Below are 24,597 nucleotides of genomic sequence, written 5' to 3' on the forward strand. Positions count from 1 at the left end.
GGTGGAGCCAAAACAGAAGTTTGGTTTAAAGAAATAGTCTATTTTGTAAAAAGGTGGCTGAACAAACATGACATACATATCTACACCAATTTTCGTGTTAACGTATTTTTTGGTTCAGTGAATAAATCATGACATTTAATTATACATGCTGAAGAGTTAATCACAGTAAGCAAAACAGATAAGCAGGAGCTGCAGAAATGGAGTTGCCACATTTCAAAGTAAGAGTTCACAGTAAGTCAGCCAAATGAGCTAATATCAGCATTTTAAGAAATCTGAGTGAATTCAACTGCATAAAATAAAGTACATTATATTCATACTGATGGTTTTGGTTGTATGTCTATACTCCATTGTTCCCCATACCTCACAATTTAATATCAGCATTTTAAGAAATCTGAATGAATTCAACTTCATTAAATAAGAAAGTACATTCTTACCGACCATTTTGGTTGTGTATCTATACTCCATTGGTCTCTCTGCCTTACAATTTACTATCAGCATTTTAAGCAATTTGCATGAATTCAACTGCATGAATAAGAAAGTACATTATATTGTAACATGTCTTTGCTACTGAAGATGCCGTTCAGATTTTTAATTGGTTTATTTAACAACCTACAAGTTGTAACTACAATTGATTATAACACTCTTGCGGGTTTACACACTTTACAAAGCTTACACAGTAATCTCTTCACTCTCTCTTCAGTAGTCTTCACGTACTTATAACGCGGGAACTATACAAGTGTCACTGAATTACACACTCCCGATACCTTCTCAGTTATCACAAACTACCACTGAGTATCACACATAAACTCTTCTAATCACGTGTCCAGTTCTTCTTCTTCCACGGCTGCTATACTTCATCTGACTTATGACATGACCAGTTTTCAGTCTTTACACATTTTCTTCTTCGGTTCTCCAACCGACATCACTATGGCATCTTCTACGGGGACCTTGCCGCCTCACGTTTCCTGTCCACTGAGGTCAGCTTTTCCTCTTCTGGACGTGCTTCCATCTTTTGAGAGGCCATCATCTTTGCGTCCATTTCGGGTTTGATTTCGGCCACCATCTTCTTGTGGCTGGCTCCCATATTTTCTCAAATGGCCTTTGTCCTTTCTTTGATTGCTTCCATTCTCGCTTGGATGGCTTCCGTTTCTATGGCAATCTTTTCTCGGCAGGCTTTTCTATCGGTGTCCGCCTTCGCCTGGTTGACGTCTGCTTCTTCTTTGCCACTTTTGATTTCCTTCAGCAGGGGTTCCGTCATCTGCTGTACGTCCATTTTGCGGCAGTATAGTACTCGATGCACTTGTAAGCTCAATTATTCGTCAATGCATGTTCAAGTTCGTAAACAATTATGACACCAGTGTAACGTTCTTTTGCTACTGAAGACGGCGTTCAGATTGTGAACTGGTTTATTTAATAACCTACAAGTCGTAACTACAATTGATTATAACACTCTTGTGGGTTTACACACTTTACAAACCCTACACAGTAATCTCTCCACTCTCTCTTCAGTAGTCTTCACGTATTTATAACACGGGAGCTATAAAAGTGTCACTGAATTACACACTCCCAATACCTTCTCAGTTATCACAAACTATCACTGAGTATCACACATAAACTATTCTAATAACGCGTCCAGTTCTTCTCCCACAGCTGCTATACTTCATCTGACTTATGACGTCTTCTTCGTGTTCACAATTCACTCGCTACAACTGAACTCAGTGATTACTAACTTCCACTCCACTGAATATGCGGCGCACTAACTGGCTTTGGCTGATGCTACCTTTCAACTAACTGCTTAAGCATTCCAGTTCCTCTTATAAACCCTCAAGTTGGACAGCGGAAAACCCACCTTGTTTCACTGTTGCGTAAACGCCATGTTTACAGGCGTTGCTGGGGAACACTGCCAAAAGTTATTGCGGCATAGCAACCAGCACACTTCGGCTTGGTTCGGCTCACTTCAGCTCTACTTGGCACGGCACAGAGAAACACCACTTTCCTTACTGTTGCGTAACCTCATTTCCACTGCTGCGTACCTTGGCAACCGACCATTTATCAAGGGTCTGTCTTCATGGTAACTTGTTCCACCTCCCGTTGGCCAGCAACGGTTAGACATGTCACAATTTTATAAAAAGTTAAACAGTTCCATCCAGTGTGGCTGGTGAAGATTTTTCTTATTTCAATTCTTCATGCCCTTACATGTTTCAGTCTTTAAGAGACCATCATCAGAGGGACATCAATACAGTTGGAAGCTACTGTATGTTCTGAGCGTTAAAATATATATGTAATGTTGATAATATATGATTGGATATAAAATATAAAGTTTTTACAACTACAGCGGTTGTCTTAATATATTAAAATTTTTGTAATTGGTTTGTTAAGACTTTGTTAGAATTTATAAACCAAGTAGGTTTGTGTCTTCTTTCTTATTACTTCTCTTAATGGGGGCCATAATAAGAAAGAGGACACAAACCTACTTGGTTTACAAATTCTAACAAAATCTTAACAAACCAACTACAAAAATTTTAATATATTAAGACAACCGCTGTAGTTGTAAAAACTTTACATTTTATATCCAATCGTATATTATCAACATTACATGTATATTTTAACACTCGGAACATATATTGTAATAGTAACTTCCAACTGCATTGATGTCCCTCTGATGACAGTCTTTAAAGACCGAAACATGCAAGGGCATGAAGAACTGAAATAATAAAAATCTTCACCAGTCACACTGGACGGAACTGTTTAACTTCTTATAATTTTGTTAGTGTGATGGACCAGAATGAAACAAATCAAAGGTACATTATATTCTTACCGACTGTTTTGGTTGCGTGTCTATACTCCATTGCTCCCCCTGCCTCACAATTTCTAAAACCTCTTGATCCTCTTGGGAGCTGTCTAGGTGTGATGACACTGTTCCGGATGTTTCGGCAGAATCAAACCTAAATCCGTTCTTTTCTGGCACGGGCTTGGCAACCAACCATTCCTTTCCTCCTGGAACTGGGGCAGTAGGTTCCATATGTACAGGACTATTAGGGATGCTTATTTCATTAGCAATGCTGCGGAGAGGACTAGTAGGCGGAACCCCAGACATCTTGGATCGAACGTTCAATGCTAAAGAATCTATTACCTGAAAAACATAAGTGAATTTTACAAATCTAGAATGAGAAAGTTTCAGTACACTCATATAACTACAAAGAGTACATACAAAAACACTTGTTAGTCAGTGTCGTGTCATTCACATAACAGCCTGAGAGACCTTGTTGGTAAAGTAATAAAAATGGTTGGAATATGGCAGGAAGGAGTCTTGGCCTACAAAGAAAGGCTCCATAATTTCAGGATAGGAATTTAATATAGCCCAAACAAATTCCACCAAGATAAAATTATGTACACACGAGGGGGTACCCAAAAGAAACCGAACTATTTTTTTTTAAACTTATTTATTCAAATTTTAAGCACAAACCTTCAATCCCCTTCAAAGTACTCTCCATTTACACTAATACACTTGTCTAGTCTTTTATTCCATTTTTCAAAACATTGTCTAAATTCATCTTTTGAGATGCTTGACAGCGCCTCCGTCATTTTTTCCTTCACCTCAGCAACATCAGCAAAACACTTTCCTTTCATGTCTCTTTTCATTTGAGGAAACAAAAAAAAGTCGCACAGGGCAAGGTCGGGTGAGTATGGAGAGTGAGGAACAGGGGTCATACCATTTTTGGTCAAGAATTGTTGTACAGACAGGGCTGTGTGAGCAGGGGCATTGTCATGATGAAAAAACCAGTCACCCGACTGCTCCAAGTCACTCCCGACAGCTCCACAATTTCTTCAATGGTCCATCATCGATCTTCCTTGATGATTTCACGAATTTTTTCAACATTTTCATGTGTTCGGGCCGTGGAAGGACGACCAGAACGAGGTTTGTCATCAATTGACATTTCACCATTTTTGAAATGGGAAACCCACTCAAGCACATGAGTTTTCCCCATAGCATCGTCCTTGTACGCCGTTTTTAACATTTCAAGAGTTTCTGTTCCACTTTTCCCGAGCAAAAAGCAGAATTTCATCGCCGCAGGAAAATCAGCCATTGCAAAAACGACGTTCACACAAAACAGTTGTCACTATAAACTCTGCCGAAACTAGTCCTTACCTTCTGAAGCAACGGTAGTCAGCTTATCAACTCAGGAATGTTAGCTCTATGCGCTCACAGCGGCAAAACGCGGTACTACAAAAGCTCTGCCCACAAAAAAATCAGTTCAGTTTCTTTTGGGTACCCCATTAGGTACATAGGTACCTTTTGTAATTACAATTCAACATTCATTTTAAACAGTTCAGATACTTGGGAACGACGATAACAAATCGAAACCTGATTGAGGAGGAAATTAAGCGGAGACTGAACTCGAGTAATGCTTACTACCATTCAGTCCAGAACCTTTTGTCTTCTTGTCTGCTGTCCAAACACATAAAAATTAGAATATACAAAATTATAATTTTGCCTGTGGTTCTGTATGGGTGTGAAACTTGGTCTCTGACATTAAGGGAGGAACATAGACTGAGGTATTTGAGAACAGAGTGTTGAGGAGAATATTTGGATTGAAGAGGGATGAAGTGACAGAAGGTTGGAGAAAACTGCATAATGAGGAGCTTGATAACTTGTCCTCTTCTCCAAGTATAATTAGAATGATCAAGTCAAGGAGGATAAGATGGCAAGGGCATGTAGCACGAATGTGGAGGAGGAGGAATGCATATAGGATATTGGTGGGAAAGCCAGAAGGAAAGAGACCACAAGGAAGACCAAGACATAGGTGGATGGATAATATTAAAATGGATATTAGAGAGATGAGATGGGATGGGATGGTATGGCCTGGATTCAGCTGGCTCAGGACAGAGACCAGTGGAGGGCTCTTGTGAACACAGTAGTGAACCTTCAGGTTCCATAAAATGCTGGGAAGTTCTTGAGTGGCTGCACAAATGGCGGCTTCTCAAGAACAGCTCAGCTCCATGAGTATGGTACAGTACGGTGCATTCATTATGAAAACATTTTCTTAAATATTTTTCTTTATGGTAAGACAGTCTTAAAGAATATCTCTAAGTTAATGCTATAACAAACCGAAACACTTTACAGTAAAAAGAAAGACCAAATTAAGTTTATTTAATTATATATTTAAACTTTATTCAGCTATGCCCTCCTTATTTCAGATTAAATATTGCCTAATGCCAAAATGATTTATGAAGAATGAATTGGAAAGGATGAATATGTGGAGAAGAGAAAAATTTATTGCCCATTAGGAACTTAACTAAGATCATTTAACCCATAGCATAGGTGCTATACTGACTGAGCTATGCTGGCTCCTGAACTTTGATTAATACAATTGAATTCATATTTATGAAATATTAATCAAAAACATGTTAAGATGGCAAATTTGAAGAAAAAAAGAAAGAAAATTAACCACACAATTACAATGAAAATTTTAAGAACTCTCCTCACTGTCCTGAGACAAAACTGGAACAAAGGTGAGGGGTAGTCAATGAGAAAGATAAATTTTACAAATTTATATAAGGTAAATTCCAATCTAGAAAACCAAAATTAACAGCCATGGGGATTCGTTGCACCGACCACACGACACCCTCTATCCGCTAAAGTTGTCATTAACTTCACTGACAAGTGGCAGTCGCTCAGTCGGTATACTTCGCTTGCAGACTAAAACCACAGAGTTTATTTATTTATATAATGTAAACTTTTGAGCTCATGTACAAAGCACCTATTTTAACATGAAGTCTTAAAGAAAACCCAATTTATATTACTTCCCAGCACTTCAGTTAACCACAAGGTAATTAACACCAAATTTTTGCTTTCCTTAACAAAAATGTTGATCTAATGTTTTCTATTTCTTTCCTAAGTTCAAACATTCAGACATTTTGTAACAACAGTAACCAATCAGAATTTGATTAATGGGGAAATTCACAGCAGATTGAATTCAAGTAATACTTGCTACCACTCAGTTCAGAACCTTCTGTCTTCTAATCCGCTGTCTAAAAATGTGAAAATTAAAAACACTACAACTTTGCCTGTAGTTTTGTATGGATATGAAACTTGATTGCTCACATTAACAGAAGAACACAGAATCAGGGCATTTGAGAAAAGGGTGCTGAGGAGAATATCTGGGCTGAAGAGGGATGAAATGGTAGGTTGGGGTGAAAAACCTGGATAATGAGGTGTTTCATTACCTGTACTCTGCACCAAATATAATTATAACGATCAAGACACGGAGGATGAGCACATAGGATTTTGGTAGGAAAGCCAGATTTATAATGTTAAAATGGTTTATGGATAAACAAGATCGGGTGGTACGGAGTGGATTCATCTGGCAACCAGTGGAGAGCTCTTGCGAACATGGTAATGAACCTTCATGTTCCATAAATGTTGGGAAATCGTTGCATAGCTGAGTGACTGGTAGCTTCTCAAGTAGGGCTCAGCTCCATGGAGTTAGTTATTAATGTATAACATTTCTTGCAGTGGTTTATTAATATCATAAAGCTGAGAAGAGAAATGTCTCATCGTAAACTGTTAGCAGGTCAATGTGCACACATACCATATCTGTGCATCAGGAACAATATGGTGAAAGAACCAAGTATGATTACATGATGTTTCATTCTTTGTTACTGTATATCTATTATACGAGTCAGTTAAATAAGATAAGTAGAAGGAATACAGCTTCTGAGAGAGAAAAAGTAGAATCCAAGGAAAGAGCAGAAAACAAGAATAGATGGAGCAGAATATAATTACTAATTTTACAAAGTGATCCAGTAACCTGAATTCGATCCTGTTGTATTCTCTGTATTTTCTGTGAGAACAAAGAATCACGACGCTCGAAAGCTGATGGCATAGAATCCCGTTGCGGTTGCTCAAATGCCGATTTGGAAGAATTACTGCCTTCTGGAGGGAACCGGAAAGGTGATGGTTCCTTTTTCATGGGGGATGAAGGTTGAGACTGGGCAGGAGTTGAGCTGCCAGATGTCACTCCTGCCCACTTACTGCTACTGAATGAGGTAAGAGCCCGTGCCACACTTGAGTTTACTGGAGGGTGTCTTCCCAAGTGTCTCATATCCTTCATGAAAACACAATTATATAAAAATATCTTGCAGCTTAAACAAATTCTAAAGGGCACTGACAATGGTGTATTAAATTTAGTATTATTAGTATCCTAAACTTCATCCACCATCTTATATTTTAAAAACAGGACCATATTTCAAGAGCTGATCTATTCCAATCATCAGGTGAAGAAGTCTGTTACAAAATGAATTCCAATCAATGGATCCAATGATCAGGATTTGCTCTTTCTAATGAAGCAGAACTAGTGGGTATCCCTACTGGAGAACAGCAGCAGATCCAGCTCCTGCAATACTGTATTCTTCATTCCATGACAGACAAAGCTTAGGGAACTAGTAACACTAAATCTTGTTGCACATGAACTTAAGAAGAGGTCATACCCATGCATAAATTTGCATCTTGCAACTACAAAAACCTTCAAATGTCATTCTCAAAAATTTGATTAAAAGTAATATAAAAATAGTACTAACACACTGCATAACTTCTTCATAACCTTACTCTAGTACTCATAAAAATGCATATCATCCTTCTTTTTACAATATCATGCTATCAGTACATTTCAATTACAGTTCTACACTGTGGCTCAAAAGTCACACAACTTGGCACCAAGCATTTATTAATCTGTGACTAGGTGATGCTACATGATTATGTGTACAACAGTTGAGACTCAAGTTTTTAAAGACATTGTGTCATGATGGCTGAAAGCCAGAATAGTTTAATAAGAAGAGGTGACCATTGCTAAACAAAAGCGTGGTAAACATGTTTCCATAGCAAAAAAAATTAACACTCAACAACATAAGAACTGTTGGAAGTGATGTTTTCTATGCGGTCTATGCCGAGGCTGTATAGCAAGCACTAAAGGGAAAAGTTGGTCAATCAGAGGTTGGAGTCAGTGGTTTGCAGTCTTGAGTTGCAACGTTAGGAGCTGCTACCTAGCAATGACCAGTGAACAACAGAAGACTTTACGCATGCTGTAGGTGTAGTGACCTACAGAGTGTAAATTACTGAGACTGTTATAGTTATTTGTAGTGACAGGTTGTGTTTAATAATAAAACCAGTTATGAAGACCAACTCTGTGGTCTACAGATCCAGAGGCCCCGGGTTCCATTCCCAGCGCTACCAGATTTTCTGAGAAGGGGGTCCACTCAGCCTCACGAGGATAAATAAGGGGCTACTTGAAAGGAAAAGTAGCAGCTCCGGTCTACAAAACCAAGATTAACGGCCATGGGGATCCGTTGCACTGACCACATGATAGCCTCTATCCACTAAAGTTGGCACTAACTTCCCCAACAAGCGGCAGTGGCTCAGTCGGTATAGTTCGCTTGCAGACTACAGGCCACGGAGTTTGTTTGATTTTCTTATCAATCCTGACCCATTCTTAGTCAGTAACACATGACAGTGCTGTGAGGAAATCAGCCTAACACTGTCACTGTTTGTTAACAACAGCTGCAGACTGTTAGTTCCCCATACATAGCATGTGTTCATATCTGAACATTATTTTGCATCCCGCCCTAAGTACAAATCCAAAGACAGTTTCAGGAGACATATCCCAGTTCTTGAGAACCCTTTTCAGTCTTATTACCACAACATTGTGACCCCCAAAGATATCTCGATTTAACTTCTACCTACTTCTATTTTTGGGGTTACATAAGAATAGGTACAGGAAGAACAAACCAACAATCATACCAGAACAACATAAATGTGAGAAATGTTGTTTTCATTTTAAAAAATGAGCATTGGTACTTCATGCTCATACCTTGATAGGGGTTGTTTCTGGGGTAGCTTCAATGGCTGCTTCTGGCGGGGATGTACCTTCCTGATGAGGCACAGAAGAACTTACAATGTAGCTCTTGAATGCGAACACACATAAATTAAGTTAAAATTTGCAAGAAAATTTTTATGTGGAGAGAAACACAAGCCTATTAAAACACAGAAAAAAAAACTTAAAAAATAAGAATCCAAGTGCTAGCACACAGAATATACAGGTTCCAACATGACTTGGCTATATGCACAGAAATACAGTAACCAAACCCAAATTACCTACATAAATATCAGATAGAACACTGCTGCTTCGATGAGTTTGCTTCCTTACACCCTTTCCAATACATATTTAACACTTCATCTTGCCTGACACCATGTAACCTTAGAATAATTCATTATTCTAGGAATGAATAAATAAAAAATGTTATCAAGTCTACCAAGTATAAAAAATGTTTTCAAGTCTACCAAGTGGATATTTTGCATGATTTCCATGACTGTCAGTAACCAGAATATACAGCATCAAATGGTGGGATGACTGATGAATGATGAATTGAAAAAGATTTGGAACTGGCTGTAGCCTAATTGAGGTACTATCCCAGCATTAGCCTGGAGGAAGTGAGGACAACCATTAAGAAACCTCAGTCAAGATATGTGGTGGCCTGGATGGGATCCAACTTGAGTTTCTCTCACAATATAAGAAATATGGAAGTGCTGAGTGCTAGAGGCATACTTTCAATAGGTGCCTACTGAATTTCAAATAAGTCAGCATGGAAAACAAACTAACACGTTTTCTGTGCATGCCCTTTTTTATTTCATGCAGAGACTTTATTTAAAGAAACATGCAGCTGGGTCTAACCCAAAACAAATGAAATCTGAGCTGTGAGAGAAAATGAATGAAAAGCTACCCCTTGCATTAAGCATGTAATTAAGCACTATGCCATGAAGGCATACGGAGTGAAGGGTATTGCTTCTTGTCCTTGGCACTACATGGAGCTGAAGTGTTCAGCTTCACATCTCTGCTACTTTACCCCTTGGGACAGCCCTCACTACCCATTGGATATGAGGCTAGGTGAACCCCAGAGCTGATCTGGATGCTACAGAGAAAATAAAAACCTCTTGCCACAGCCAGGAATCAAACTTTGGTCTTTCAGCCTGTAACCTAGCTGCTATACCAACTGAACTATCCTCACTGTGAGAAAATGAATAGTGGTAATAAAAGTTTTATAACAAAAATTCACCTGTGAATTTGGAGTCTGTGGTATGGAGGTAGGAACAACTTCTTGTGGTGGTGGTGTGTCCATGCCACAGAATATACTGGGGCTCCAATCTTCTTTTTGTGTCACCTGGCTGCTTGTGGGATTGAGGCTTGGATTTCCTTTAATTTGATGCTGGTACGCTGACTCTAAATTGTAATAACATAACTTTAATATTTAATAGAGAACTCACAAAAACTCACATGTAATTTATCAGTGAATACCTGCATCAACAGCGGTAGCATATTACTTCTATTTCAAAATTTACAGGTAACACAAATTTTTTCTTCAATGCCACTCATTTTATGCCTCTCAGAGCAACAACAAAGCTGATGACAGCTGTCCAAGAGACCACAAACATATGCTGTTGATGGACCACAGATTACAAAAGTAGAAACATTGCTACCTGTATTATATTCTGGTTTAATAACTAGAATGTTACCCTAACAAAAGCACTACATTATATGAATATTATGTTGGACAGTATCCAATATCGAAAGCATATTTCATATATATATTTTGTATAATGAATCAAACATTATTACAGATTTTCAGAGAATCATAAATAATACAAAATTTCATGCATTCAGAGAAAACACACACTTAAGATTACATTAATTATAATGTGATAATAGTACACAGATGTTCACCATTATAAAAGCAGATGTGTTCAAACTACTCTGCAGTGACAACTGAAGTTGGAGAGATCCACATCTAACCTAACAGTATCGAAGGGTCTTTTTTTTTATTGCTAGTGGGGTGGGACTAGGTCCCTTGTACTGCAGCCACTCCTGGCCTACTGTACCAGCTCCAGATGATAAGTGAGGGTGATTGTGGAGCCATTGGTGGAATGAAGATTGGCAGGGAAAACTAAAGTACTCGGAGAAAACCGGCCCCCACGCCACTTTGTCCACCACAAATCCAACTTGACCAGATCCGGGATTGAACCCAGGCCATCGCAGTGGGAAGCCAGCGACTAACCGCTTGTGCTATGGCGCAGCCTTGTCGAATGGTAGTTAGTTCCACATTAGGAGATTTGATGAAATGTATTTTTAAAACCAACATGCAGAAAGACTGGTTTAGAACTATAAACTCTCACAGTCTCAGCTCCTGTGCTCACAAACAGAGGGCTTACATGCAAAAGAAACAAGCTTTATCATGTGTCAAAGTTGCAAACAGAATAATAACCGTCTCCAAACTCTCCTGTACAAAAGAAAATACAGGCTGCACATTGAACAGTCCCACGACAGATGAAAATATATAATACATGTCTCAGATAAAATTTTGATAATGATCATCTGTTGAAAAAGGCAAGAAATGTCAGTTTAAAATGTTGAATTTGATCATCATAAATCCACCACATTGTTTTTCATACCCATTTCTCACAAATATTAATATTAATATTAAAACACATTCAGGCAAGACTGTGAATCCTGGCAACAGCACTCAGACAAATCTATGATTACCAGGGCCCAGATTTTGATGACATGTCATCTTTTTTTCCTTGTATCCTATGCGATGCTCTTAAATATATAAAGCTCGGATATGAGATGCTGGTTATAGAAATGTAAATTTTGTAAGTAATTTTTTGACATTTTTAGGTTTAAGGTCATTTTTTCATTTTGGGGGTAATTTTTTGGTAAATTTTTGGACTTTTAAGGGTATTTCTTGTCATTTTTGGCCATTTTGGGGAATTTTTCTTCATATGTTTTCTGAAATGTGAATAATATGGAAAGTCATTTTTCTGGATTATTTGGTCATTTTTTAAATATTTTCAGGTCATCAAAATCCGAGCCCCGCATATTACATTTTTGGGTCATAATTTAGGTCATTTTTCTGGATTTTTTTGGTTATTTTATAGGTCATGTTTTAAATATTTTCAGGTCATAAAAATCAGGGCCCTGATGATTACAATATAAGTGAGTTCCTTGCACTGCAGAATACCAAGTCTGAAGTTACCTAAGCTGCTGTGCTCTAAACTGTAACGCTTTCTTGATGTTGGTGGGAGGCCTTGATGGCTGACTTCTTCCCGAGGTCTTTCCAGAGTATCCAATGAGGCAAATTTTGCACATTCCAAAATCACATCATGGTGTTCCATCTTCATCCACCTGCATTTGAATGAGACAGATATTAAACACACTGTATTAATCACTTGCATTCACTGGCAGCATGTAGAAATTATATGGCCAAAAATTTGGTTTCTGTGCTGTGAACTGACCTGCTTAAAGATATTTTTTTATTATTACAGATCCTTAACTAATTAAAATAGAGTTAATTCACACAGAGGGAAAGCAGACAAATTATATTTACACTGGTGGCACTACACAATTTCAGTCTTTAATTGGAATAGCTGAATTCCATATCTGAAAGAAAGAAAAAGAACCGCTGTACCATACTGATTTACTATACTTTTAAATTTGAGTGTGCTTACCAAGTTTTCATTTCACAGTTCTTTCAATTTAATTACTAGTTCCAATTTTAACAGCACCTCACTGATTGTGATTTAATGACAATTTAAATTTTCAAGACAAATGATGAATATGGGAAGTTTACACAAATGCACTGTAACAAACAGAAACTAATCACAAATTGTATTTTAATTTCACCAGAAGACAGTGTCCCATAATGCAAAGACCATGTCTTGTGTCAGTTCAAATCAAGCCATGAACCTGATGCTTGTTAATACTTCATGTTCTTACCCAAAACATCCAAGCTGCAGGTTTATGCATATGACAGAAAGTGACTGTTATCAGTCGCACACTGGTAGCTAGCTATAAAATTTTTACGGTCAAATGTAACTTCAGTGACATACCCGAAGCACACACCGAAATGAGAGATACAGTTCCTCATCAAGCCATTCCAATTTGTTGTTTAAAACCAAACTGTCAATTAAGATACAGCAGTGTGATGATAATGTCATACCTGGAATTATTAGAAGTTAACGAGATCAAAAGAACCTGCAGGGTTAAGAATCCCTCCTGCTTCTGCAGAGTCCCTTCTTATCATACCAAAATATGAACTTCCATTTAATGGGTACAATTATGAACATATGAAGGAAATCATTTTTGTAAGTTTCCATGAATAGCAGTAATTATTCAGAAGGTATATACTCAGTGCAGGCCTTCCCTTAAAAAATAGAAGTGTATGAAAATGTATATTGTGGCGTGTTAAATGTCATCCATCGCTGAGCATTGAAACACTGGAAATTGCTGAGACTCTCACGTAGGAATACCCATAGGAATGAGTGTTCATTGTGCAACAATGCTCAGTAAACACCCCTGTCGCTGGCTTCCCACCATGGTGACCCGGGTTCGATCGCGGGTCTGGTCAAGTGGGATTCATGGTGGACAAAGTGCCACTGGGGCAGGTTTTCTCAGAGTACTTCGGTTTCCCCTGCCGATCTTCATTCCACCAATTGCTCCATAATCACCCTCACCTATCATCTGGGGGTGGTACAACAGGCCAGAAGTGGCCGCAATACAAGGGACTTAGTCCCACCCCACTAGCAATAAAAAAACACCCCTCCTCGCTAGGCTGTGACATCACACAACAGTAGGGCCAGATGGATGAATGGACCCAGTGTCATGACGGGTGCCGAGGAAGAATGGTTGTTGCTCATAGAAGGATGAGCCACTGTGCAACAGTGACACGGCGAAAGCAGAAGAGAAGTGAAACAAGGATATCCTGTCGCACAACAGTGACACGACACAAGAGAGGCATCGTGAAGAACCTTACTCAGGGAGCTGGAGGATCCCAGAGGAAGCGATTGGTCATAGCCGACAAGGAGATGAACTGCTGTGCAAATGTGGCATAGCACAAGACACTCAGACTTCAGGGAGATCAGTTGGAGTCACGCACAAGTCCACATGAGGATGTGTCAAAAATAACACAAGTAGAACTTGAACGTGGGAGGATGACATAAGAATTTGTTGTGAAAGGAAAAGTAGTAGAACAATACAATAAGGAGACTGAAAAAGCAATTCGAGGCATGTGCAAGTGTACAAGCAGACATGCTACACGGAGTCCCGACAAATACGAACACCAAACACTGGACACTGTGGAGGGGTAGGCCCCCTCCAAAACGAAAAAGAAGCATGAAGCACAGCGAGGGTGAATGAGTGATGAATGAATGAGAGACGACAGGAATGAAAAGTTCTGGACCATGGGAGTGCTCAGGTTGAGCACCGCGGAAGGAAAGGGCGGATGCGGTAGAATGAACACTGAAAAAGGACATGCGAAGAACGGCAAGAACAAATGCAGACATTGCCAGCAGAACACCAAGGAACACCTGAAACAGACAGTGGTGCACCAATAGGTTACTCAGGATGAACAGCCTTAAGGAGGGAGCAATGTGGCATGTTATATGTCGTCCATCTCTGAGCAACGAAACAATGGAAACTGTTGATACCGTTGCATAGGAATTTCCACAGCAATCCGTGTTCATTGCATAACAATGCTCGGTAAACACCAGGCTGTGACGTCACACAACAGTAGGGTGTCTATTGCATAGGTAGACACACCAGACAACGATACCTGATATCTGTTGCCAAGCAGCAATGTGTTCTCTATGTGGTCCATGCCGAGCCTATATAAAGAGCAGCAAACACTATTCAGGAGTGAGTGAGTATTCAGTATAAGTTAGAGTCTGAAGAGAGTCGCCATCAAAGGCAGTCTAGTATTCACCGAGATATAGTGGAAGCAGTAATTGTGATACTGCAAGTGATAGTAACTTTATTCCTGACTCTAAGTAAGTGTGGATGAATGAGTTCAATAAATAATCGCTGAATCCGAAGGCTACATGTTATTTTTTGCGTGACATAGGCAACACATGATAATATATTTATACTGTATACTACAGAGAAGTTCATTTCTCCATTTGCTGTCTCATTACAACCTGCCAGATTGTGAACAGCTTCTTTTCTACACATATTATTGCATGGATCTAAACAGAGGTACCACCTATGCTAAATAAACTTTTCCAGTGAAGCCACTTTACTTGCCTGATATCACAATGACTGCTGGAAATGATGTCTTCCAACAACCAGTCATTTTCCACACTTATGTAAGAAATTCTGTGACGTACAGAAGGTGACCTTCTGTGATTACTATGATAGCATTCTGGAATTCAGTCTATAAAGCACAGACTTACTGAAAACATTTACTGAGCACAGATATAGCTGCAATTAGATCTCTGTAGCAGCATCAGAAGGAAGTCAACCAGTACCTGGTGCCCCATTCTATGAACAGGTAGTAATAAAACCACAAACGACAGAATGAATTTCTGTGTATCTGTATTGTCAAGTTCATATATTATGTTTTACTTAATTGTACTGACGTTTAATTTAACAAAAAAATTTCAATAATCATTGCAGTTAATCACAGGTGATGCTCTCATTGCAATGTGAACTAATATCATACTAGCCTGAATATTAGGCAACATTTATTTCTTGAACACAGCTTCTCAGAAAAGTGAGGCTGCCTTATATTCATATCCTTTAGAATAAACATGAAGATGATGATTATGAGGGATTCTGTTAATTATAATCATATTTGTGAAAATTCCTACAATTATATTTAAGGTATTAAATTTTGGACATCCTCTTTCTTGGTAGTATAATTTCTACTCCTTTTTGCTTACAACCCTCAGAGCTAAAGGATATATCAAATCTTGAAAACGAAACTTTCTTTTCTGATTTTCTTATTGGAAAATTTGGAGGTCATCCTGTATGGTAACATATAAGAGGGCTTCATAACTGAAAGATGTTCTACTGTACACCCATGCACCTAAACAAGTGTACTGTTTGACTCAGTAAGTAAGCAAAACTAAGGTATCCCTGTAACAGGCCATGGAGGCCCATAGGATTGTGAGATGCTGAGGTTCCCGCATTTTCTAGATAAGTGGCTCATAGATGGCGGCAAGGTTGTCAGCCCTAGGCGCCAGCTGCCCTTTACCCACAAGAATATTCCTGGTACTCATTTCTGTTAGAGTCTGAGTCAACCCCAGGGCCATAGTGCAGCTGGAAGGATTAGGTCAACTGAAAAAATCCAATTATGTCATCGGGACTTGAACCCATGACCTTCCAGCTTGTAGCATAGTGCCTCAACCAACTATGCTACAATTTGGCTCAGTATATGAAGAAAACAAAACAATGTATTTCCTCCTGCATAGCACTAAATACATATAGTTAAACAAAAAATGCAATAAATATGTACCTGGAAGTAGCTGTTTCTGCATCTTTGGAGGCTGTGACCAGAAGGGGATGCATTTTAACTGTGTCTAACATTGGCTGAAAAAACAGAAAGCTGTCACTTCATTTCATAACACTGCAAGCTTTTGAGAGATTATGTCATAACAACAGGCAATGATAAAATTTTAAAACTCTCCAGTAAAAATATCTCCTAAGCTTCAGTTTAATTTTCATCAATGCTCACAGCTCAACTGTACCGAAGTTGCTGACAAAGCATAAACAAGAAGCAAACAGTACCACATTCTATTGGATCTGAGGTTCTCAGAGTGGTGAATATAAGCACTATCTCTTGAGATGTGACGCTGTGTAGTCCAACAGAAGTTTACTAACATTTGGAAGGAATGTACTGCAGAAGCAACTCTGCCTGCTGATTCCTTGGCTACCCCATTGACCCTAATGAAGGCAGTGTTACATTACACCAAAGTGTCACTGATCTTCTCCTGGACTACATGGCATCACATCCAGAAGATGGCATTCTTAAGTACCACAATCATTCATGGCTTTAAAGCCATGATCTCAGATTAGCCCTGTCTTGGGACCCAAGAGACAAGCTTCTGTCTTCTTATCTTGTTCACCTGTAGAAGAAAACATGAGCCAATTCTGAAACATAATGGCTTTAAACAAACTAGGGCAATGGACAATGTCCAAAAGAATAATCTTAAATACAGCACCACACCATTAATGGTGAACCTGAATACCATGTGTGCTTTCCTGAATTTCTGGTTGGAAATTCAGCATGCCTATAATATTCAAGTGTTACCTTTCTGGTACCTACAATATCAACGTGTTAGCATGTGAAATTTAATTTTACAATACACTGATAACAACTGACTGTCATATCCTTCACATATTTAATAAAGTGTGTAGTCCTGATGAAGATACTAAAACAATGGATATAATGACTTATTACTTCAAAAATAAGGCACCATCAAATTTAAGACACATCCAGTTTTTGAATGTGGGTTTTAGGGCAAAAATTAGAAAGGTGCATATTCCTCAAATTTAAGACTCATCTCAATTTTTCAATGCGAAAAAATGTTTAAATGTACGTCTTACAACCGAAGTAAAACAGTAATTAATTTTTAACATATAAGTAATAAAATGAAGACACCATTAAAATTTTTGTTAATAGTATTGGGGGAACGGAAATTAGTTGTTCTGCATTCCAAAATCAGAATATATACCATTAATGTACAAATATATTGACTACTGCATATCTTGAATAACTGTACCATTCCTTTTTAGATGATCCGCATAAAAGGGAATCCTTCTTGAGAATGACAGTTACCGATAAAATTTCCCACACTCCTGTGGAACCCAAAGAATCATTACTGTGCTCACAAAAGTCCAATACTGGGCTAAGCCCTGAGCCACATAAATCCAGACCTCACCATTCCACTCTACTTCTATAAGATTTGTTTCAATATGATCCTCCGCTTACACCTAGGTCTTCCAAGTAGTCACTTCTCTTCAGATTTACTGGTCAGACTTCTCAAAGCATTTCTCACCTCTCCCATGCATGCTACATAAACCACATATTCTGTCCTCCTCAATTTGATTATCCAAATCTGCATACAAAACTATGTACACATTTCTGTCCGGTCAAATTCGTGACTGAACAGAAGAACCAAAGTTTATGTATGACTGTTCATTTTGAAAGCTAATGTTGATGGAAATAAATGTTTTGTAACAGTGTACATGGTTGGTGAGCATTTGGCTACATAATCACTCGAGCAACACCAGCTGGCAATGTTTTCTTGGTGCATTCCGTAATCCTGCAAGAGTCTGCTTGATAACTTTTCCTTATCCTCTGTTCCTTCTGGCTTGGAGCACAGCACTGCCCATGGCCACCATGCAAAATGGTTCTGGTGAATCAAGAAACTATATAAACAGATATGTCCACCCCTCTATTCATTCTGACAGTGAAGAGCGAAGCTGCAAATATCTATGAAACTCAGTGACACTGCCCATAGCCACACATTACAAAGTCCAGGAGGAGAATCAACATGAACAGCAAACCACCGTGAAAGCCCAAGAACAGTATTTGGCTTACCTTTATCGTGTGACTAAATATACCAAGGTTCTCAATCTGGCCATACTCATGACGCAGGTATGACAGAAAATTGCAAGGATACATCCCATATAAGCGATGAAAAAGGGTGTACAACCCCACCTGCAAGTGTAAAAGATGTTCCTCTGGCAACTTATTGGGATTATTGGTGTTCCATGCAGCAAGACGGCTGAAAAATCAGGATTACAGTGTAAAGATCTGCACAGCATTTTCAAAGTTCAATGTCAGGACTACAAACATAGTAAGAGAAATTTTAGTTTAGTTTATCACAATTCTGCTCTCTATGATAATTGATCAAAATATTATAAACTTCAGTGTTACAAAACATTCAACAGAATGAACAGAAACAAACTTCCATACAGGTGTTTACAACAAATCTAATGGTACAAATATTAAACTATCAATGTAATTGATAAAATAAAAACGTTCTATGTAAAAGTATTTTTATAAATTTGCTAAACTTAACCACCAATACTATACGAAGTGACAGATCCGACTGATGCACATGGAGACAGAAATGTAACAGCTCTTTAAGTCATGCAGAGCACCAAGTTCTTTACTTCTTTTGGCTTATTTTGGACTTCACCCATCGTCCGGTATATAAAAGACAAAAAACCATGACATTTCGGAGACAGATCCAGTCTCCGAAATGTCATGGTTTTTTGTCTTTTATGTACCGGACGATGGGTGAAGTCCAAAATAAGCCAAAAGAAGTACAGTATACACCATCGTCAGAATCCTTTCAAGTCCACCAAGTTCTTAATTAGCTTATAATGACTGTTACTTGTATTATTTGTACTTTCACTTCTTAAGTCTAGACAATATGCACAGTGCATTTCCAGTGAGTAAGAGACACAGATTGTGTGTTAAATTCATTTGCTATAACCTTAAAGATTTGCACTGTTGCCATGTTCGTAATCCTGACATATGCACATTATTTCACGCATCACATGTAGATAAAAAGGGACAAAAAAGAAGGTAAAGTTGTCCCTGTCCTTAATTAAGCATTATGTCATTAAGACATACAGATCCAAATTTTCTTCACCTCAGCAGTAGCTGCAGGTGAACCATCCAGCTTCATGTCCTGTGCCCTTTGGCCTGCAGCAGAAGAGCCCCCTTACCCATTGGATAGGAGGCTGGGTGGGCCCTGAGCTGCTCTAGACGATGTGGTGAAGCAATAAATCTTACTCCTGCCAGGAAACAAACCCCAACCGTCCATCCAATATGCCATCCCTATACCCACTGAGCTATCCTGACTCCTCCTTTGTAGATACATTTACATTCTACCGCCATACAAATTTCATAGGTCTTTCTCTAGTGGTTAGGAACCGGAACAACATAGTCAGTGTAGTGACTGGCTACAGGCTGGACAACCGAGGGATTGGAGTTTGAGTCCTGGTAGGGTCAAAACTTTTCTCTTCTCCATGTCATCCAGACTGACTCTGGGGCTGACCCAGCCTCCTATCCAATGGGCACTGGAGGCTCCATCCCTGGGGGTAAGGCAGCGGAGATGTGAAGCTGACCACTCACTCCAAACAGTGCCGAAATCAAGAAAATGAGATTCTATACATCCACTCCCCCATATGCCTTCATGGCATAGTGCTTAATTAGTTAAGCACATGGACAATTCTACCTTTACCTTTCTCTAATGGTTCATTAGTTACTGTTCTCAAACTAAAAGCCAAAGATAATTTCCACATGGCCAGAATGCTGCTTTTCATATTCCACAGAAGAAAAAGGCACTTCAATCAAGTTGAATATTTGTTAAGACCTATTACCACAAGTAATCTCAGGGCCCTACACTATGTTGTACCAGTGACACAACTTACAAGCTTGTGCATCCACAATGGTGTCATTACTGACTGTGAGAAATTGAAACGGTATAAAGCTGGAGTGGTTTCTAACGTTAAAACACTCACAGACAGCAGAACCTCAATTTAACATTAAATTTCATTCAGTTTCATTCCTCTTAAGATAGTAATCTAAATGTTAAATTACCTCCACTCTCCTCAGTTCAGCAGAAAAATCCAATGCCCCACCCCCACCCCACAAACAAAAATCTGAAATGGGAATGTGATTGTACAAAGATTCATGAAAGTAAATCAAGCAGAACAAAAGTTGAAAGGGTGGAGCCATGCACACACAAACACACACACAGACAGCATAGTCTCATAAGCTTACTTTTTTCCTTTAAGGAAAAGAAAATACGTTAAAAACAATATGAAGAGTTCTATTTTCTGGGACAGAGTGTCATGAAGTCTCTGTAGACCTCTGCTCGCTCCCTCCTTAATGCTCATTTCTTGCTTGGCTTATTCTTCAATTCTGCCAAGACTCAGGCACCATGTTCCTCCAAAATGTTGGTTGATTTTCCACAGACTAAATGGTTTTATACCCCAGAGAACGGAATCATTCATAACCACCACTCTGGGAACCTCAAAAGTTGTCACTATGCTTATTTTTTAATGCTAGTGTGGTGGGACTAAGTCCCTTGTACTGCGGCCACTTCTGGCCTATTGTACCAGCCCCAGATGATGGGTGAGGGTAATCTGGAGCAATTGGTGGAATGAAGATTGGCAGGGGAACCGAAGGACTCGGAGAAAACCTGCCCCAGCACCACTTTGTCCACCACAAATCCCACTTGACCAGACCCGGGATCGAGCCTGGGCCGCCACGGTGGGAAGCCAGTGACTAACCGCTTGAGCTATGGCATGGCCTCATTATGCTTAACTAATTAAGCAGTACACCAAGAAGGCATATGGGGGAGTGGACGTAGAAATCCATATTTTCTCGAACTCAGCACTAGTTGGAGGTGAGTGATCAGTTTCACACCCCGGCCACTTTAGCCCCAGGGAAAGAGCCCCAGTAATCATTGGATACGTGGCTGGGTGGATCCCAGAGCGGGTCTGGACAACCTGGAGAAGAGAAAATTCTTGAACCTACAGGGACTCGAACTCCAGCCCCCTGGTCATCCAGCCTGTAGCCAATCGCTATACCGGCTGCCCTATCCTGGCTCAAATTCTACGTAAAAATAATCTGACTCACAAACTGCAACTCCATACAATCACGTATGCAGGATAATTATAAAATGATACCTGAATACTTCAAATATATCTTGAAGGTAGCCTCCAATTAAATCAGGGATCATAGGAAGAAGAACAATTAATACAAGGAGTGCAGTCATGAGAGGCAGAATGTCAGTCTCCACCTGGAAATCAGAAACACATACTAGTAACTTATATTGTACCCATCTACATTCATGGACTGTTACTGGAGCATCACATGTATATTTGGAACTCTTTATTATCCAGGGTGTTGAAACAAGTCACAAAAAATTTAAAAAACTCAGATAACAAGAAAAATACATTGATATTACCACATTTAATCCCCTATAAAATCCGGTTTTCTTAAACTCTATTTTCATCCAGCAATGGAAATTTTAAAATCATGAATGAAGATAAATGCATTGGAAGTCAAAATTCAATAATTTTGGGGAAAAATAACTCATTAAAATCATCATATTTATTCTTACCAAACCATCTGCATAAAAATTACCACGGTTCTGCTTCTGAAGTACCATTCTTATGATTCTGTATTCGCAATGTCATTCCTTCCGCTAAAAGACAACACTGATGTACAGAAATGGCTTTGGAAATACTGTTCTTATTATATTAATACTTTACACATGTGACTTATTAGGTATGCCACAGTTGCAAGATTCTACACAGTCAGTGGATGCACGCTAATCCTTTTTAATGGTTGCTGGGGCCTAATTTCAGACATAGGAAAGAAGACAGCATTACTGGTCCTACTGAACATTCAAATGTTAACTCACATAATTTGTACTAAAGAGTTATATTTCTCAAGTGTGCATACCAGTAAACTGAAGTTCAATAAACCTCTATAAAAACTATGGTAGACCACATGACAGCAGGAGGGACCTGTGCTAAGCACTGTCCTCATTTGCAAATGCCATATAATGTCTACTGCATATTAGTGATCATGAAACAAAGAGAATAACAATTGTGCAGCAGAGGAAATACAGTATTTCTGAGACCAATGTGTAATGACAAATTTTCACTGGATCTCAGGAAATAAGACACTTGCTTCTCACTGCAGAGGCCTGGTTCAGTCCCAAGCAGAATTCATGTGAAATTCCAAGAGGACAAACTAGCAATGGAGAAGGTTTTCCTTCAAGTTCCTCTGGTTTTCCCCTGCTAATTATCAATCAGTCATTGTTCCAAATTCATCTACCACCACCTCTCAAGGAGTGCAACAGCCCTGACCAGGCAAGACCTTACCACATCCTTGGTTATTATGTTTCACAATTCTTCTCTGACATGGCACTAGGTTGGTTACAGAGTAATAAAATAATTTTTAAATAAGAAAGGGACTGAAGAATGTCATCTTCTCGGATGTAGAGCCGCGTACATCTCATGTGAACCGACATTTCTCCAAAAAGTTGGTTCACACAGGATCTACACAGCGCCACTTCCAAGATGACGGCATTCTTCATAGTCACTGCCATGAAAACCTCAAATCTTACACAAAAGGAATTATTCCTTAAAATCAGTCACTTATCTACAGCTTGATAACCAGATATCAACAGTAGGAACAGAACAATGTTACATATCTAGCATCCCCACAATTCCATGTAACAAATAACATAAGAAAATTGTTTTTCTGCACACATTCAGTTACAGGAGACCAAAATTTGTACACAATTTCAATACTAAAATTTGTTCACATCAGGTTATTAATAACGCCCTAACAAAATTTTATCATTATTGATCAGGTGGACACAATTTGGGCGGGGGTTATTTTGTACCAGTTCTTTATATAGATGAGGCAGCCTATAATAATTTAATGAAAACTGTGGGGACTTAAAACTTTCTTTCTTATAAAGAAGGCCAATGGATCCCAAGTTCGTGGGTGAAGCTGACCACTCACTCTCATGCAATGCCAAAGTCAAGAATGCAAGAAGCTGTACTTCCCTTAAGCATCCATGGTCTTTGCACCAGTTTGTAACATTCTCTTATAAACAATTTAATGAAAGGGTGATATATACTTTTGACAAAAAATTTATTTCATCAAAAATAATCTTAGTTTATGTATTTCTACCTAAACCCTTAAGAAAACTCGATGAGGTCATCAAATTATAAATACAGAACATTCACCAAACCTGGTTACCCATGTTAAACAGAAGAACAGCACATACAGAACACCTATTTGACAATAACAGAAGAATGGCATATACAGAGCACCTGTTTGACAGTCTTTCTAAATTTGGGGTGTATTTATACAATGCTCATCAGTCATCAACCTGAGATCAATTGATGACCACTGTCACAACACTTTCTCTTATGTTACTTGCATGATAAATTTAAAATCAAGCTGCGGAGTATGAAACCAACATATTTCATGTAAGTTTGCTGACAGAGCTGCAATAAGTATGTACCTTGAGTAACTTCAGTAATTCCTTTAGAAGAGAATGGTGAGCAATTTTGTGAAGCCATGCTGGATGCCTTCTCACAATGTGACCCAGTAATGTTAGTGTTTGAAGTTTTGACGAACCTTTTAATGAATCGGACAACCTGTGACAGTGGCATTAAAAATGTATGAGTGACAAATGTACACTAATTAAACTTTAACTGTGGCATTATTTTCACTGTATCTCTCTGCCTGCTACAGAAAAAGCCTATTTACAATCAGGAATTAGAACTACGAAGGGCGCTCCATATATAATGCCTCCTATTTTTTGTGTTAATCTGTAACGTGTGAGCTGGATGTTGGTGGTCTTGTAGTAAAGGTTTAACCTTCCCGCCAATGTACTGTTAGTTTGGTTGTCGTGCGACATATAGTGATAGCAGAGTAGTCTACCAAAATGGCGTCTGACATAGAACCACATACGAAACAGAGATGTGTTACTGAATTTCTCACTGCTGAACAAACTGCACCCACTGACATCCACTGACGCTTGCTAAAAGTGTACAGAGACGATACAGTGGATGTCAGCACAGTGAGGCGGTGGGTAGTGTGTTTCAACAGTGGCAAAAGTGAAGTGCACAACAAGCCACTCTCTGGGCGACCCTGCTCAGCTGCCACTCCTCACAATGAACAGCGCCTCGATCAGCTCATCCATACAGATCAGCAGAT

General features: G+C 38.9%; 1 protein-coding gene across 5 annotated transcripts in view; it reads right to left on the reverse strand.

Annotated features, from left to right (window-relative positions):
* The window catches only part of LOC111868529 (hamartin), a 64,571-nt gene that overhangs the window by 13,587 nt on the left and 26,387 nt on the right, over positions 1-24,597 (reverse strand). For 2 of the 5 annotated variants that reach the window (XM_023859240.2, XM_033753081.1), the window contains exons 4-12: positions 23,900-24,035; positions 21,537-21,649; positions 18,427-18,613; positions 16,339-16,412; positions 12,085-12,233; positions 10,111-10,274; positions 8,868-8,960; positions 6,813-7,109; positions 2,819-3,133 (exon numbers count right to left, since the gene is read on the reverse strand). In XM_023859240.2, coding sequence (XP_023715008.1) covers positions 2,819-3,133; positions 6,813-7,109; positions 8,868-8,960; positions 10,111-10,274; positions 12,085-12,233; positions 16,339-16,412; positions 18,427-18,613; positions 21,537-21,649; positions 23,900-24,035 — 1,528 coding nt within the window. The remainder of the gene's footprint in view (positions 1-2,818; positions 3,134-6,812; positions 7,110-8,867; positions 8,961-10,110; positions 10,275-12,084; positions 12,234-16,338; positions 16,413-18,426; positions 18,614-21,536; positions 21,650-23,899; positions 24,036-24,597) is intronic. The other 3 variants (XM_023859241.2, XM_023859243.2, XM_023859242.2) reach the window with 3 other exon arrangements.

Source organism: Cryptotermes secundus, unplaced genomic scaffold, assembly GCF_002891405.2.
Source record: "Cryptotermes secundus unplaced genomic scaffold, Csec_1.0 scaffold239, whole genome shotgun sequence".
NCBI lineage: Eukaryota > Metazoa > Arthropoda > Insecta > Blattodea > Kalotermitidae > Cryptotermes > Cryptotermes secundus.